The sequence below is a fragment of the Sphaerodactylus townsendi genome, linkage group LG05 (genome assembly GCF_021028975.2).
Source record: "Sphaerodactylus townsendi isolate TG3544 linkage group LG05, MPM_Stown_v2.3, whole genome shotgun sequence".
NCBI classification, from domain to species: domain Eukaryota; kingdom Metazoa; phylum Chordata; class Lepidosauria; order Squamata; family Sphaerodactylidae; genus Sphaerodactylus; species Sphaerodactylus townsendi.
In genome coordinates this window covers 113,047,977-113,062,169 of record NC_059429.1, presented here as the reverse complement: position 1 = coordinate 113,062,169, position 14,193 = coordinate 113,047,977, and the positions used below count along the sequence as shown (strand labels likewise).

At 43.0% G+C, this 14,193-nt stretch overlaps 1 protein-coding gene across 1 annotated transcript in view; it reads left to right on the top strand.

Moving 5' to 3' along the window:
- PREX1 (phosphatidylinositol-3,4,5-trisphosphate dependent Rac exchange factor 1) overlaps window positions 1-14,193 on the top strand; it is a 266,216-nt gene that overhangs the window by 224,286 nt on the left and 27,737 nt on the right. Inside the window, exons 22-26 of the mRNA XM_048496371.1 lie at window positions 625-812; window positions 2,932-3,093; window positions 4,616-4,826; window positions 6,100-6,376; window positions 8,798-9,004. Of these exons, the coding sequence (XP_048352328.1) occupies window positions 625-812; window positions 2,932-3,093; window positions 4,616-4,826; window positions 6,100-6,376; window positions 8,798-9,004 (1,045 nt within the window). The remainder of the gene's footprint in view (window positions 1-624; window positions 813-2,931; window positions 3,094-4,615; window positions 4,827-6,099; window positions 6,377-8,797; window positions 9,005-14,193) is intronic.

The window sequence follows — 14,193 nt, the reverse complement described above, 5'->3', positions numbered from 1 at the left end:
ATGCACGTTCTAATAGACTTGGTACATATACTCAGTACCCTAACATCCCTCTGTTAGAAAAACCCTCACCTAAAACATAAAACACTCTACTGAGGAAACACAAAGCAACCACAGACTAACTGGTACTCAGGAATCCTTCCCTCTCTTGAAGATATTCCTCACTGATTTATATCTTTATGGCCCTTCAGTTTGGCCTCTTTATAAACCCCTCTACCAGTTCTCTCTGTCTGTGTATAATTGTTTTCACACACACACCGCTCATAGGACTGTCATTAGGAAAGCAAGCCAGATTTCAACGCACTGACTGCCACTACTCTCCTTAGAGATATTATGTTTTTGAAACTTAGTTAACTTAGTTATCCAGACCCTTGGCAGCCTGCCTCACCCCTCCTTATAAAGCCTCCCAAAGGCTTCTGGGGCGCTCCTTTCCTCCAGCTGTGACTCCTTTGCCGGCTCAGCACACTGCCTCCTGATGGACCTTTCCCACCCTCGACTTATATGCGATTAAATAAAATTTCTCAGTTTTTTGAGGTAAAATTGGGTGCCTCGACTCATATGCGGGTCGACTTATACATGAGTATATACGGTAGATATTGTTTAATATGACTAAATGTTGGTTTTCAGATATGGCACTTCATACTTTTGGCTCTCCTCTGGTGATCAGTGAAGACACTCCTCTCGTCTCCTTAACTGTGGACAATGTACACTTGGAGCATGGTGTTGTATATGAATATGTCAGCACTGCTGGAATCAAATGCTTTGTCCTGGAGAAGATTGTTGCGCCAAAAGGATGTTTCAACCTCTCTGCAAAGGTTTCTACTTTTTGTGTCCTTGAGAGCTCATATCTAACACAGGAATAACACATTTAAATGGTAGTATATGCCAGACAATTAATTAAACATTTGACTGAATGTGCAGGTTTTGTTGTGCTTAACTTGAGAGAAAGAGCGTTCCAAAGCTAGAGAACAGCCATTAAAAAAGAACATGCTCCAGTTAGTTAAGTAAGTCTAAGCCCTCTGGATTTCAACTCTCATAATATTTCATTCACTGTTCAAAAGATATTTGTTTGGAGTTTGTTTTCAACAGGCCGTAGAGATTTCAGGACTCAAGAGAAGCGTTAGTCTCATTATGTGCATGTGTGTGTGTATTTGTATGAGTCATATTCTGTCTACTTTCAGTGTACCCGAAGCAATGTTCAACCTTCTGCCCTTGAAACACTACTAAAATAACAATTAAAAACAAAAGAAGTCAAAGAGTATACACAAGCGAATAATTAAATAGAAAAAATAGCCATAGCTACAGCACCAAAATGCAAGTCAACGCTTTTATGGATCAGATTTTTAGCTGCACCAATGACAGTGTGGCTGTTGGAAAAAAATTCTTCCTGATTAAGGCCTTTCCAGGCACAGCATTCTAAATGCTGGGTGCAGCCACTGAGAAGATCCTGTTCTGTGCCCTAGTTAGGGTTGCCAACTTTGGGTTGGGAAATTCACAGAGACTTTGGGTGAGGATGGGGAGGGGAAGGACCAAAAATGCCACAGACCTCACCCTCCAAAGCAGCCATTTTTCTCCAGAGAAACTGATCTTTTTTGTCTGGAGTTCAGCTGTACTTCTGGGAGAGCTCCAGGCTCTGCCTGCAGGTTGGCAATTCTCGCTCTAGCAGAATGCAGACCAAGTCCTGCAAATTGATACAAACACAAACTTGTGGAACCCGTTTTTTTATGCATTTTGTATTTAAGTGTTTTTTGAGTGCTTGGAACACGGTTGGGTAAGAAGCTGGTACTGTGTAATATAGTATCTCACCCCGTCATGCAGCCGACTGTCATAATCTAAGCCAGACAATGCTTCAAAGGAAACTGCCTTGGTAGGCCACATAAAGCTTGTTGCCATAGCTGAGATTACAAAGGAATGAATAAATGACTGTCAAAGTCTGGAAGAAAAAAATAGACTTCCTTTCAGAGCATTGTTGGGAAACCCATGACTGAGCTATGCCTTTTGTGTTTGGTTTGCTACTTCTAGAAGTGTTGACAGAGCAAACTGTAGTATTTACTGTGCTTGGAATTTATGCTGATCAGTAGGAATGCTTGCAGTGACTCCATATGGCACACTGTTAAGTGTGCCCAGTCTTCCAATTGGCTGATGGGTGTAGTGGTTTTTTTAATAGTGTTTAAGAGCATAACTCAAACGCATGAAATTCTGAGTATGCATAGTCTGAGAGCACATCACAGCTTTCACTTAGTCTTCGTGGGTATCCTGTGTAACCCCACATTGGGACTGCGCTTGTGCAGGCCTGCCACAGAAAGATTTTCAACAAATGGTTCTACTGAAGTTAGAACAAACTCAACTGACATTCGACATCTACCATGTATTGCCCAAAATGCTGTTTAGAGGTTCTTCATTGAATTTCATTTATTGAATTTATAACCCACTCCTCCCGTGCTATAGCAGGCTCAGAGTAGTTAACAACATAATCGTATAAATGCAATACCATTTTAAACACAATAAGCATGGTAAAACAGTAAAATGGTAGAATTATCCACAATAAATCCAGCATGGCACATAAACAACCACCAGGGTGGAACAATGGAAATAATAGGAAAGGAAGGGGAAGGTGAAAGGAAAAGGGAGGGGAAATGAGGTCAGCAAGATGACTCCAACTGCCCTCAACTGTTGGCCTGGTGAAACAACTCTGTCTTAACAGGCCCTCTGGAATATAGACAAATCCCACAGGGCCTTGGTCTCATTGGATAGAGCATTCCACCAGGCTGGGGTCAGAGCTAAGAAAGCTCTGGTTCAAGTCAAGGACAGTCAGACACTTTTCAGACCAGGGACACTCAGCAAGTTGTTATTAACAGCACAGTTCTGTCTGGGGGGACATATTGTATGGTGCTGCTACTACAAAAAAAAATAAGATTATTTATTTTCCTTTAGATTTTAGAGGCCTTTGCAAATGAAGACAGCTGTTTTGTGAGGAACTGCAAGAGGCTCATGTCCCTGAGTGGTGCTGTCGAGACCATGCCACAATATGAATTCTGGCAGATTTGCGACACAAAGCTGGACAGTATCAGCAGAAGGGTAGCCAGCTACCAAGAGGTAGGATCCCTGTGTGGAAAACTCATAAGAAGTATAGTATCCTTACTGTGGTGTCTTCAGGCATTATGCTTGCACATACCCATTAAAGAGGTTGGTTAATCTGTGTGCACATACATTTAATTATGTATTTACCCATTCTTAGAGCTTTCAAACTACTTTTTGATTTTTGTGGGACTCCAGGCTCATGTCAGTAGCTAGTTTTGAAATGCCCTTGCCCAGACCAGTTAAGGAATTTGTACGTATCTCAAATTCACCATCAGAGTCTGTGTCAATAATTTTCTTTTCAAAAACCCAACTGTTCACTGATCAAGTATTTGGGAAGAGGGAATGAGAAACTAGATCCAATGCTCCCCCCTCAACATTGGTAATATCCAATGGTATTATTGGTGCAAGAAACACCTAGCAACTAATATCAGTCAGCAGTCCGTATTGATTGAATCTTCCAGGTTGTCTTGAAGGTCTTCCCCATATAGAAGTTTCAGTGATGTAGTCTACTGGTTACAAAAAGTATTCATCGGTGTATCTGAGTTCAGGACTGAAGAGAACTTACTGGCCCTTTCTGTACAAATCCCCTAAAATGTTTGTAAAATGTTTTGGATCCCCCCACCCTTTTCACAGTGATGTATGTCTACACTTATCCCCTCGAAATGATTCCTGGCCACTGTTACATGATTTTTTTGTTCTGTGTTAAATCGATGGTTCAATTATTCACAACCTCATGCTGCATTCTATACTCCTTGTATACTTGATTCTTCTAAAATTCCCCCCCCCCAAGAATGAATAGAGAAATGCTGCAAATAAACAGGTAAGGGGGAATTGAGGGAGCTGAGAAAATGGCTCTGAGGAGAAAGTCTAGGGAAGCAGAGAAGTATGGGAAATGTCGTAAATACATCAACAACAATTGAAGTTGTTTTCAGAATGTTTCAACCAGAGAATTGTTTTAAAAGGGGATTCATTGGAGATGTTTTGAGACTGGAAATAAAACGTTTGGGGGTAAAAAAAAAAACCCAGCATGGAACTCTATGGAGGACATGTTTTATTTCCTGCATCAAAAAGTTTTAAAAGGTTTGTGCGGAAATGGTCACAGATAAGGTAATGGTGAGAGAAAGCACTCCTGCCCCAGCTGCTTAAACCAACTTTTTCATCAGCGAGACTGAATCCAGGAACATCTCAACCTTCATCACCTAGCTGAGCAATGACAGCCAAACCCCAACTGAAGTTGATAAGCCAGTCTTATCCAAAATATCTCCCCCAACTAATGTCATTATTGAGCTCCAGCTTGTTCACCCTCTAAATGGCCACCTTCAGACACTGATCTAAGCAGTTTCTTGCTCTCGTTCTTCATCTCTCCTAGACTCCAATAAGTATACTGAATATTTCTTATGTTGATTAAACACATATCTGTGTAGTTCCCAAGGAAACTACTTACAGTGGAACCTCGCTTTTCATTTGATGTTTCTGGCTAGATAGTTTGGGGATTGGAATGTCTGTGCAGTGGAATAAACTGTTTTCCTTTTCTCAGTTTGCAGACAAGTTGAAAATGAAGGTGAGCCCATCCTTCAAACAGGCCAGAATGGAGCCTCACCCCCTGAACAGCATGGATTTCTGCCCCACCAACTGCCACATTAACCTCATGGAAGTGTCATACCCCAAAAACACTACCTCAATGGGAAGGACGTTCAGCATTCGCCTGGGACGGAAGCCTTCGATTATTGGTCTCGATCCAGAACAAGGTGCTGACTAGCTCTTAGACCAGTGTTTACCAACCTTTTCGATGTCACGATACTCTTGACCTCACTCTTCATATCTCACGGTACCCCTGCCATCCCCCCCCCACCTTCCCCTCCCAGTGCCCCTGCTTGCACCACCCCCCACCTTCCCCTCCCAGGGTGAAGGGAAGAACTGGGGGGGGGGGGGCAGGAAGTGGCTGCTGACCTGGTGGCAGGCCCTGCCCCGAGCCAGCTCCATGTCCTTGCTGGCGCCGGCAGGAGACACCACAAAAGTGAGGGAGGGGGGTTTAGCATTGCCACGGTACCCCTGGGACATTCTCACGGTACCCCAGGGTACCACGGAACCCTGGTTGAAAATCACTGTCTTAGGCGCTGTATGGTACTATTGGGGTGTGATTCTTCATCACAGTTCAAGATCAAATCCAAGAAGAAAAAAGTTCGTATCAAGATGACAGGCAGGCTTTGAAGATGTCGTCATGACATCTAACTTTAACATAGTAACGGAAGGAAATAGGAAAGGGATGAACATGTATTTTTTTAAAAAAAAATATCTCCCAGCAGATTTCTCTTGTAAAATGGTGATTGACTGGAAGAATTGCTGTAAGATGAAGTAGTACCACAAAGTGCAAATATACTTTGACCACAAGGCTTGGAAGCTGTAAGCAGTCAATCAAGCAAGAACAATATTCTCTTGGCTTCTGCAGTAAAACCAAATCCCCGGTATATTGTCTTGACTTGATGCAAGGAGTTATTGATCTGCTGTCAGTGGAGAAGGGGGAGGACCCCAGGTTTAATCCATGGCTGTGGATGCACCACAAGCTAATTTTCAGTGTCACGAGCTGATTTTCCAGCGTGGTGTCGTGTTTAAGAGCAGTAGACTCTAATCTGGAGAACCAGGTTTCATTCTGTGCTTCACATGAGTGGCAGACTCTTATCTGGTGAACTGATTTGTTTCCCCATTCCTCTAAAAGAAGCCTGCTGGGTGACCTTGAGCTAGTCACAGTTTTTCAGAACTCTGTCAGCCACTCCTACTTCACAAGATGTCTGTGGTGAGGAGAGGAAGGCAATGAGTTTGTAAGCTGCTTTGGGATTCCTTAAGGTTGAGAAAAGTGGGGTATCAATTCAAACTCCTGCTCCTGCTCCTTCTAATTATTGCAATAAACCATTGTCTCCATCCAGGGCGTTCTCCTATGTGTGAAAAATAACTATGAATAACAAATTTAATCTGCCTTTGAAAAGGTGTTGTTCCTAATGAGCATTTTCCCTTGTTTAATAGCTAACTTAAATCCAGTCTCAAATACTCAGCATTGCATAACCACCATGGCTGCACCTTCATGGAATTGCTTGGCTCCAGAAGACGGAGACCTCAGTCTCCACGGACAGTATGATGGCTGCTATGGCCAAGAGAACGGAGGAAACACTCAGGAGGAAAGGGGTCTTAGCTTTCTGTTGAAACGAGAAGATAGGGAGCTTCAGGACTCATACCTACAGCTGTTCAACAAACTGGACGTTGCCGTCAAGGAAATGAAGCAGTACGTCTTTCAGATAAATAAGTAAGTTGCTTACATTTTGCATTTGTATATCGTTGAATGCAGTCCTGAATATTTCAGGAGTTTTAGCTTTTTTCCTTTTTTTTTTTTTTAAAAAAAGAGGCACCACATTTTTATGAGCAGGAATAAGCTGTCAGAAAGTAAATTCTTTGTTTGTCGGGGCAGTCTATTTGCACATGTGGACGATGACTCCTTTCCAAAAGAAAAAGACAGGGAACGAATACGGTTATAGAGATCCTCATCTATCTGTAATTCTTCTACGCACTAATTCAACACAAACATTCCTTGGGATTTTTAACCTTAATCTTCTCTACATCATCATCATTATCCATTATGAGCTGAGTCTTCAGGTGGTAACTATGGTGAAATGGAGCAAATATGAGACTGAGGCTAGTGCAGATGATCCTGGTTCCTTAGCTGTGACTTAGGCCCCTTCCACGCATGCAGAATGAAGCATATTCAGCCCACTTTCACAACTGTTTGAAAGTGGATTTTACTATTCCGCACAGTAAGATCCAGCTTCAAAGTGCATTGAAAGTGAATTGCAAGTGCATTATTCGGCATGTGCAGAAGGGGCCTTACAAAGTGGGACTAGTCCAAGGATTGTATAATTACTTTCCCCTCCAACACAGAGTTCTCCTATTTTTGCTGTTGTGGCTAAACACCAGCCAAAGTGCTCTGTTAACTTGGGTTTTAAGCTGGGTTCAGATTCTCTGTTAATAACAAACCCTAGTTAGCACCTAGTGTTAAGGTTGATGCTATCATAAACCTGAACTATGGCTAAGCCCAACAAGAGGTTGGAAATATTTGTGGCCGAATGGAAACTCAGCTCTTCATCAGATCTCAGCTAAACTGAAACAAAGATCAATTGCAATTTGCTTATCTCATTAATGTGCCTCATAGGTTTCAGTTGGGAGTATTTTTAGCTACTTTAATTTTTATCATAGAAGGTACACAGCTTTTTCCTTCTTTGTCTGGGTGGAGCTGTTGGTACCAGTAGGTCAAACAGCAGGATTGCCAATTGTCCATCAGAACCTCTGAGAAAACTAGCATGAATTCAGGCATTGTAAGATACCATTGAAGAATGGCAGTAAAAATGGTAAAATATCTCCCACTATTGGCCAGTAACAGGTACATTCATTATTTGATTTCATAAGTTTGTGCATGCCAGCTAGCATTTCCCTTTGTTCTCTATGGAAGTGTGTATTTATGGTATTTATTTCAGCACATAAATGAAATCATGAATGCTTTTTACAAATTGTTGGTGTTCTTCAGAGAATTGGACCCAGCTCCATCCATTATTTCTTTAAATATATTAGTCACTCTGTTCCAGGATTTTTATTGATTTGTGTCTCCTATGTTTTAGCGAAGACTGATTTTAATTGTATCTGGCTTTGTAGGCGTTTCTTTGTGTTCATTTTTTTCCTTTGTTGCTTTTTGTTTTTGTCCTTCGTTGCTTTATGGAATGCTGCTTTTTGGACCTTGGTAAGGAAGAAAAGAGGTTGATACATTTTCTCAGTAAATGCTTTTATACTTTGTATTGTAGGAAGTATTTTATTCACTGCTTTTCACAATGTTTATAACAGAGTCCCATCTCATGCTTAGGTCTGCTTGTTTTGTCCTCCGGCTTCTGTGCTGGCAAACTGTCTTTTCCAGATGAAATTAAGGGTACTGATTATAATCTACAAAATCCTACTTGGCTTAGATGCAGTGTACTTTACAGACCGCCTGTTTTGCTTTTCGGTTGCTCCTGGGATCTTTGAGATCTGCCAGGGATATCCACCTAATGATACCATCTATGTACCTAGTTCACTCAGCAAAGAATTCTCTTTGATGGTGGCTACCAAAAATATCTGTTTTTTTAGCTATTCCTGGGCTAAATACTGTGGTTTAACATTATTCTGGATTGCTACTGACCCCTGAAGGATCGAGCAGGATATATAAACCAAATCAATCAATAACAGAATGTGAAACCAAGTAGCCTTTAAACCTGTATATGGAAGCTTCCTTCTTACCTTCCTATAATTAAAAGGGTTTTTAAAGGTTTTCAGTAATCATATTTAAAATTGATGGAGCCAGTGCAATCTGTAATTTATTCACACGTAGTGAATCTGTGCTCCCTTGTTCGATTGTACTGGGATTCTATGTTGTACACCGTCCAGAGCCCCTTGGGGATAGGGCGGTATAAAAATCCAATTAATAATTAATTGATTGATTAATTAATTAATAAAATTGAAAAGTTCTGCAAATTGTGCTGTGTATAAATCAAAGGCAAAAACAGCAACAAGTACAAATTCCCTGCCTGTCAATCCACAGAATTCCTTGTCTGCACAACTTGGACAATATGCAGTACAAGTTAATGTTTTTGGCCTGGAACCCATTGTTTGTACAGTAACTAATGAGAGATACATTCTTCATTTACAGACTTTTGTCCACCATAACTGAACCCACAGCAGCTGAATTGTGTGATCCTCCATCCTCAGAGGAGACACCCCAATCTTCTTTGGTAGCTGAGGAGAGTGATATTGACAAAGCTGAGCATGGTGGGAAGAAGAAGGTTGGCTTCAAAGTGTCTGAGGAGGACCAGGAAGATTCGGGACATGATACAATGAGTTATAGAGACTCCTACAGGTGGGTTCTGTGCAAACAGTCTTTTGTAGCCATTTCCCTTGGATACTGAGACAGAAAAGGCCAACGTTCATGTTTAATCAAATGAATAGCCTGGTGTTCATGACATGCTATTAGAATTTGTCAGTATGCGTTATTACTTCATGCATCTAGAAATATACTACTAGACTTAAAACCATGCCCAGGAGTCTCAACAGACTGTCCCTAACATGGTGGAAAATGCCATCAAGTTGCAGCCAACTTATGGCAACCCTGTAGGGTTTTCAAGGCAAGAGATGAAGAGTGGTGGGTTGGCATTGCCTGCCTCTGCGTTATGACCCTGGACTTCCTTGGTGGTCTCCCATCCAAGAACTAATCAGGGCCAACCCTACTTAGCTTCTGAGATCTGACAAAATCAGGCTAACCTGTGACATCCAGATCAGAGCATCCCGAACGTGTGCAATATTAAAAGAAAACCTTCTTAACAGCTCTCCCCAAATTAAATTTGTCATTTTAGTTCTGATTCCCTTACTATATGACTTACTGAATGCATGAAAGAAGAACTTTGATTATTGACAAACGTATTACTGCTGTTAGATGAAATATCATTGCTTTACAAGCATCCAGTCTTGGTAAAATGGATCATAGCTAAATCCCATTAAATGCACAATTAAATGTTTGAAATGGGACTTCACTAACTCGGATTAGATTGTGATCTTTGTTCCTTTCTCATAAGAGCAATATACAGATCTTACATCCTTTTATACTCAGTTGTTTTGTGGATTGCTGCTCTGGGCTTATGTGTTGTGTTCCGGCTTCCACGTTTTTGTTAACGTTGCGGATGCCACACTGGGGCTATTACAAAGGCTTCCATACTACACTTATATTCCTTCTGCAGCTATGTGGCTATACTGAATCTACAGAGTGACTGGAGAGAGAACTTGGGAAGAATTGAATTTCCCCTGAGCAGTTGTGCATTTACCAGTCTCAGTAATACGTAACATTCCTACCAATACTGGATTGTGGAAGGAGTGACTTTTAAGTTGGAGCCCTTTCTCCGGAAAGGTTTTGTGGTTTTTTCTGTTATTGCCATTGTAAACTTGGGGACAGCATGAAAGTGTCTCATAGGCCTCTGCTAGTATTGTGGAGCACAATTTTCGGAATAAATGAAAGAATGATCATTCTAGTAAAAGCCTGTGTGTGCCCTGGAAATAGAATTCCATGGTATAGCGTGGTTGTTTATTTAAAGATCTAGAGAGAAAGAAAAGTGCTGACGCTGGGCTGCGTGGGAGTAAATCAGGCCCAGGACCAATGGGAGAGCAAAGCAGCACAAAAAAATAACCAGGGCTTGAGAATGGCAGAGGAGGGACATTAAGCAAAGATTAATTTAAGCAGCAATATGAAAAGTGGACTCACTGGAAAGAAGGAAATGTACCATTGGCATCAGATCACAAGCGACTAATGATGTACTTAATGATTGAGCTTGAGAAAGGAAAAGCCGTATGAGGCTTTGCATTTCAACGAATGCTCCCATCTAACCATGTTATGGCAACCCTTCCTCACCCTTGCTCCATGGAATTCTTCATGACTGATCCTGTCCCCACCCCTCAACAGTGCCCTGTTTCACTGTGAATGTGATTGAGAGGTGGAAATGCAACCTGTGGCTATAGCATTTTTGAGATAGAGAATCTTCTGTTTTTCCTCCATGTTTTATGCAGCGTTGTTGTTACGACTGAAGGTGTACATTTAGTGTATGCATGGAGACTGTATGAATGTATAGGAGTAGACTATACTGACCTACATGGACCAGTGGTCTGATTCAGTATAAGAAGAAGAAGAAGAGTTTGGATTTATATCCCCCCTTTCTCTCCTGCAGGAGACTCAAAGGGGCTTACAATCTCCTTGTCCTTCCCCCCTCACAACAAACACCCTGTGAGGTGGGTGGGGCTGAGAGAGCTCTGTAGAGCTGTGACTAGCCCAAGGTCACCCAGCTGGTGTGTGTGGGAGTGTACAGACTAATCTGAATTCCCCAAATAAGCCTCCACAGCTCAGGCAGCAGAGCTGGGAATCAAACCCGGTTCCTCCAGATTAGATACACAAGCTCTTAACCTCCTACGCCAGCTTTATGTATACATGTGTGTGTAATAGATACAATGATATTTATTTATTGCATGAATAAATAACTGAATCAGATCACTGGTCCATGTAGGACAGTATAGTCTACTCAGACTGGCAGAGTGTTAGAGTGCTTTCACACCACATATTTCCTGATCCTATAACAGGAGGTGCCTAGATTCGAACCTGGGACCTTCTCCATGCCCAGCAGATGCTCTACCACTGAGCCAAGTCCTTCCAACTTTGCAAACACTGGGTTGGGAAATTCCTGGAGATTTGGAGGAGGAGGAGGAGGGATGGGTTTGCAGAGGTTAGTATGATGCCACAGAGACCACCCTTCAGTGCATCCATGGGAAATTATCGGTGTAGTCTGGAGATCCATTGTAATTCTAAGATATCACTGGGCCTCACCTGGAGGATGGCAACTCTAGAGGTGGCCCTTGTACAAGTAATCTAAATCTGCAAATGAGGCCAGTTTTGTGCAGTGTGGTCTACACCTCAGTTTGCCAGGGGTTGGGGTTTTTGACTTAGTTAAGGTAGTACAAATTTGGTGATAACCTCCACTTATTGATAATTTATGTGCATGCACAGATGTCACAAAAATGAAAGTGTTGGCGCTCAGGCACTAAACAACACAAAATGTGGCCCCAAAAAGTAGCATTGGCAGGAAGGGGAAGCTGACGAGAAGCAGGAGCAGAGGCTCTGGTAAGCAGGAGAGGAGAGGCACAGTGAGAAGGTGAGGAAGCCAACAAGAAATCAGAGAAGGAAGAGGATTTCCGTTACCCCCCGAATTCCTCAAAAGTCCCTCCTCTTGTATTTCTTGTTTCCCAAACTTCTACTGATACTGCATAACTTTGTTTTATGTTGAATAATATCCTTGCTAACATGAAGAATATTGGGTATTTCTATAGTAGTAGAGAGACTAAAAAGCAAAAAAAAATTAACACATATTGGCTCCTTCTCTGTTTGAAAAGTAGTAGAAACCTAAAACGAGTGAAGCGGTTGTCTCTGATATGCTTCAGGCCTCAGTGTATTGCTAGCTAACTGTGTAGTAACAGACTAAAGATGTGCCAGTTGGGATTGGTCCTGAGAGTTGCTCCTACAGTACGACTTTAAGGGTATCTAGTCCCAGGGTTCATGGCAATTTGGCAGAGTTCACGAGTCTGTCATTGGATCGATTACAGCAGGGTCTCAGTTGATCATGGAGGTCGAGTGAGGTCAGGAGAGAGAATTTTCCCTTTATCCAGCGAAGCTCTGCAACTGGAAAGAGGGACTCTTTTGTGGGTTTTTTCAGAAGCAGAAGCTTGTAAGTTTGAGACTTGCCCGGCAGCTGTTGTGGGTGAAACTGGTAATTTGTTGTCCTGTGTGTACAAACACGCCGTCTACAGAAAACGCAGACTAATTGGACTTTAGAGTAGTGATTATGCCATCGGCTGAATCTTCGCATGACTCCAGTCTGGAGGCACCACCAGTCTGAGGCGCTTCAGAATAAAAACAAGTAAGCACAGCTCCCTTCACCAGGAAGATCTGGCGACCAAGAATGTGGTGAAACCTTCAGTGGCTTTGTGACTGGAATGGCATAAATTCAAAAGTGCGAGGAGAGTAGACAAAATAGGATGTACTGTATCTGAAAGGAGCTGCCAATGAGAGAGAGGTTTCTTAACTATCTGGTGAACCAGATGTGTTTCCACACTCCTACATTCCTGCTGGGTGACCTTTGGCTAGTCACAGTTCTTTGGAACTCTCTCAGCCCCACCTACCTCACAAGGTGTCTGTTGTGGGGAGAGGAAGGGAAAGGAACTTGTAAACCACCTCGAGTCTCCTGGCAGGAGAGAAAGGTGGGATATAAATCCAAACTACTACTCCTCTTTGTCCTTAACACACATGGGGTCGCTCCCCACTTACCTCTTCGTGTGCAACTCCGCAGCGTCCCCGCGCCGAAAAGCCTCAGCGGCTTATGACCACGGAGACTATTTGCTCCCCACTCATTTGCCATTAAGGAGCTAACGCGGGCAGCCAAGAACGGGAGTTTCATGGGAATAGAGGCAATGAAGCGTTTTCATTGGCTGGCACAGGTGTGCGTCATGGAGGGAGGGTGGGCCTCCATTTTCATTGGCTGGGACGAGGTCGTTTTTGATAGGCTCGGATGTCTGCACGTCATCAGAAACGCGCTGGAAGCTTTGGAAGCATTTGTTTGAGACGTCTGCACATGCTGACGTCAGCATAAAAATAAAGTGAAAATCAGTTCTTGCCGCCGCCACCGACTACTTGTCTGGTCTGGTCTGCAGCACCTCGCTGTGTGAATTCGCAAACTAAATTCACTGTGAATTTGCAGCAATAAACCGCTTGAACAAAGGGAACAATAATAGATCACGTCACAGTTGTGCTGCGATCTCTAACGTCTTCCTTATAGCTTCATTCCGCCGCGACCTCGACGGTGGCCCTCCCCAAACAAAATGGAGGATTTCTTTCCCTGATTGGCCGGAAAGCTTTCTGCGCCCCAGCGAATCAATCTGCAGCTGGTCATCTTCCGGGTTCCCCACCACCCCACCACTTACAGCTGCCAAAGCGGCGAAGGGTTTGGGAAAATGTTGCGCTGTTTTTTTTTGGGGAAGAGCAGATTTGTACGCCGCGCCAGGGAGTGAGGAAGGCGGCAATTTCTGCGCGAGCCAGCGCGGTAGGACGCTGAGAGGAGTGTGGGAGAGCGTCCTGGCTCCCCGCGTCTGAACAAGAGAAAACCCCGCGGCTAATGGTGAGTGGGGAGCGACCCATGATCTCCATTATAATGAACCTGATCACTGAAGCTCAGTACCATCTACTCTGGCTGGCAGTCACTCTCCAAGGCCTTAAAACCTGGGTTGTTTTTTTCAACTAGAACTGTCAGCAATTGAACTTGGGACCTTCTGCATCAAAAGCAGATACTCTCCCACTAAGCCATAGTTCAGTGGTAGCAAACCTTTGGCACTCCAGATGTTATGGACCACAATTCCCATCAGCCCCTTCCAGCATGGCCAATTGGCCATGCTGGAAGGGGCTGATGGGAATTGTAGTCCATAACATCTGGAGTGCCAAAGGTTCGCCACCACGGCCATAGTCCA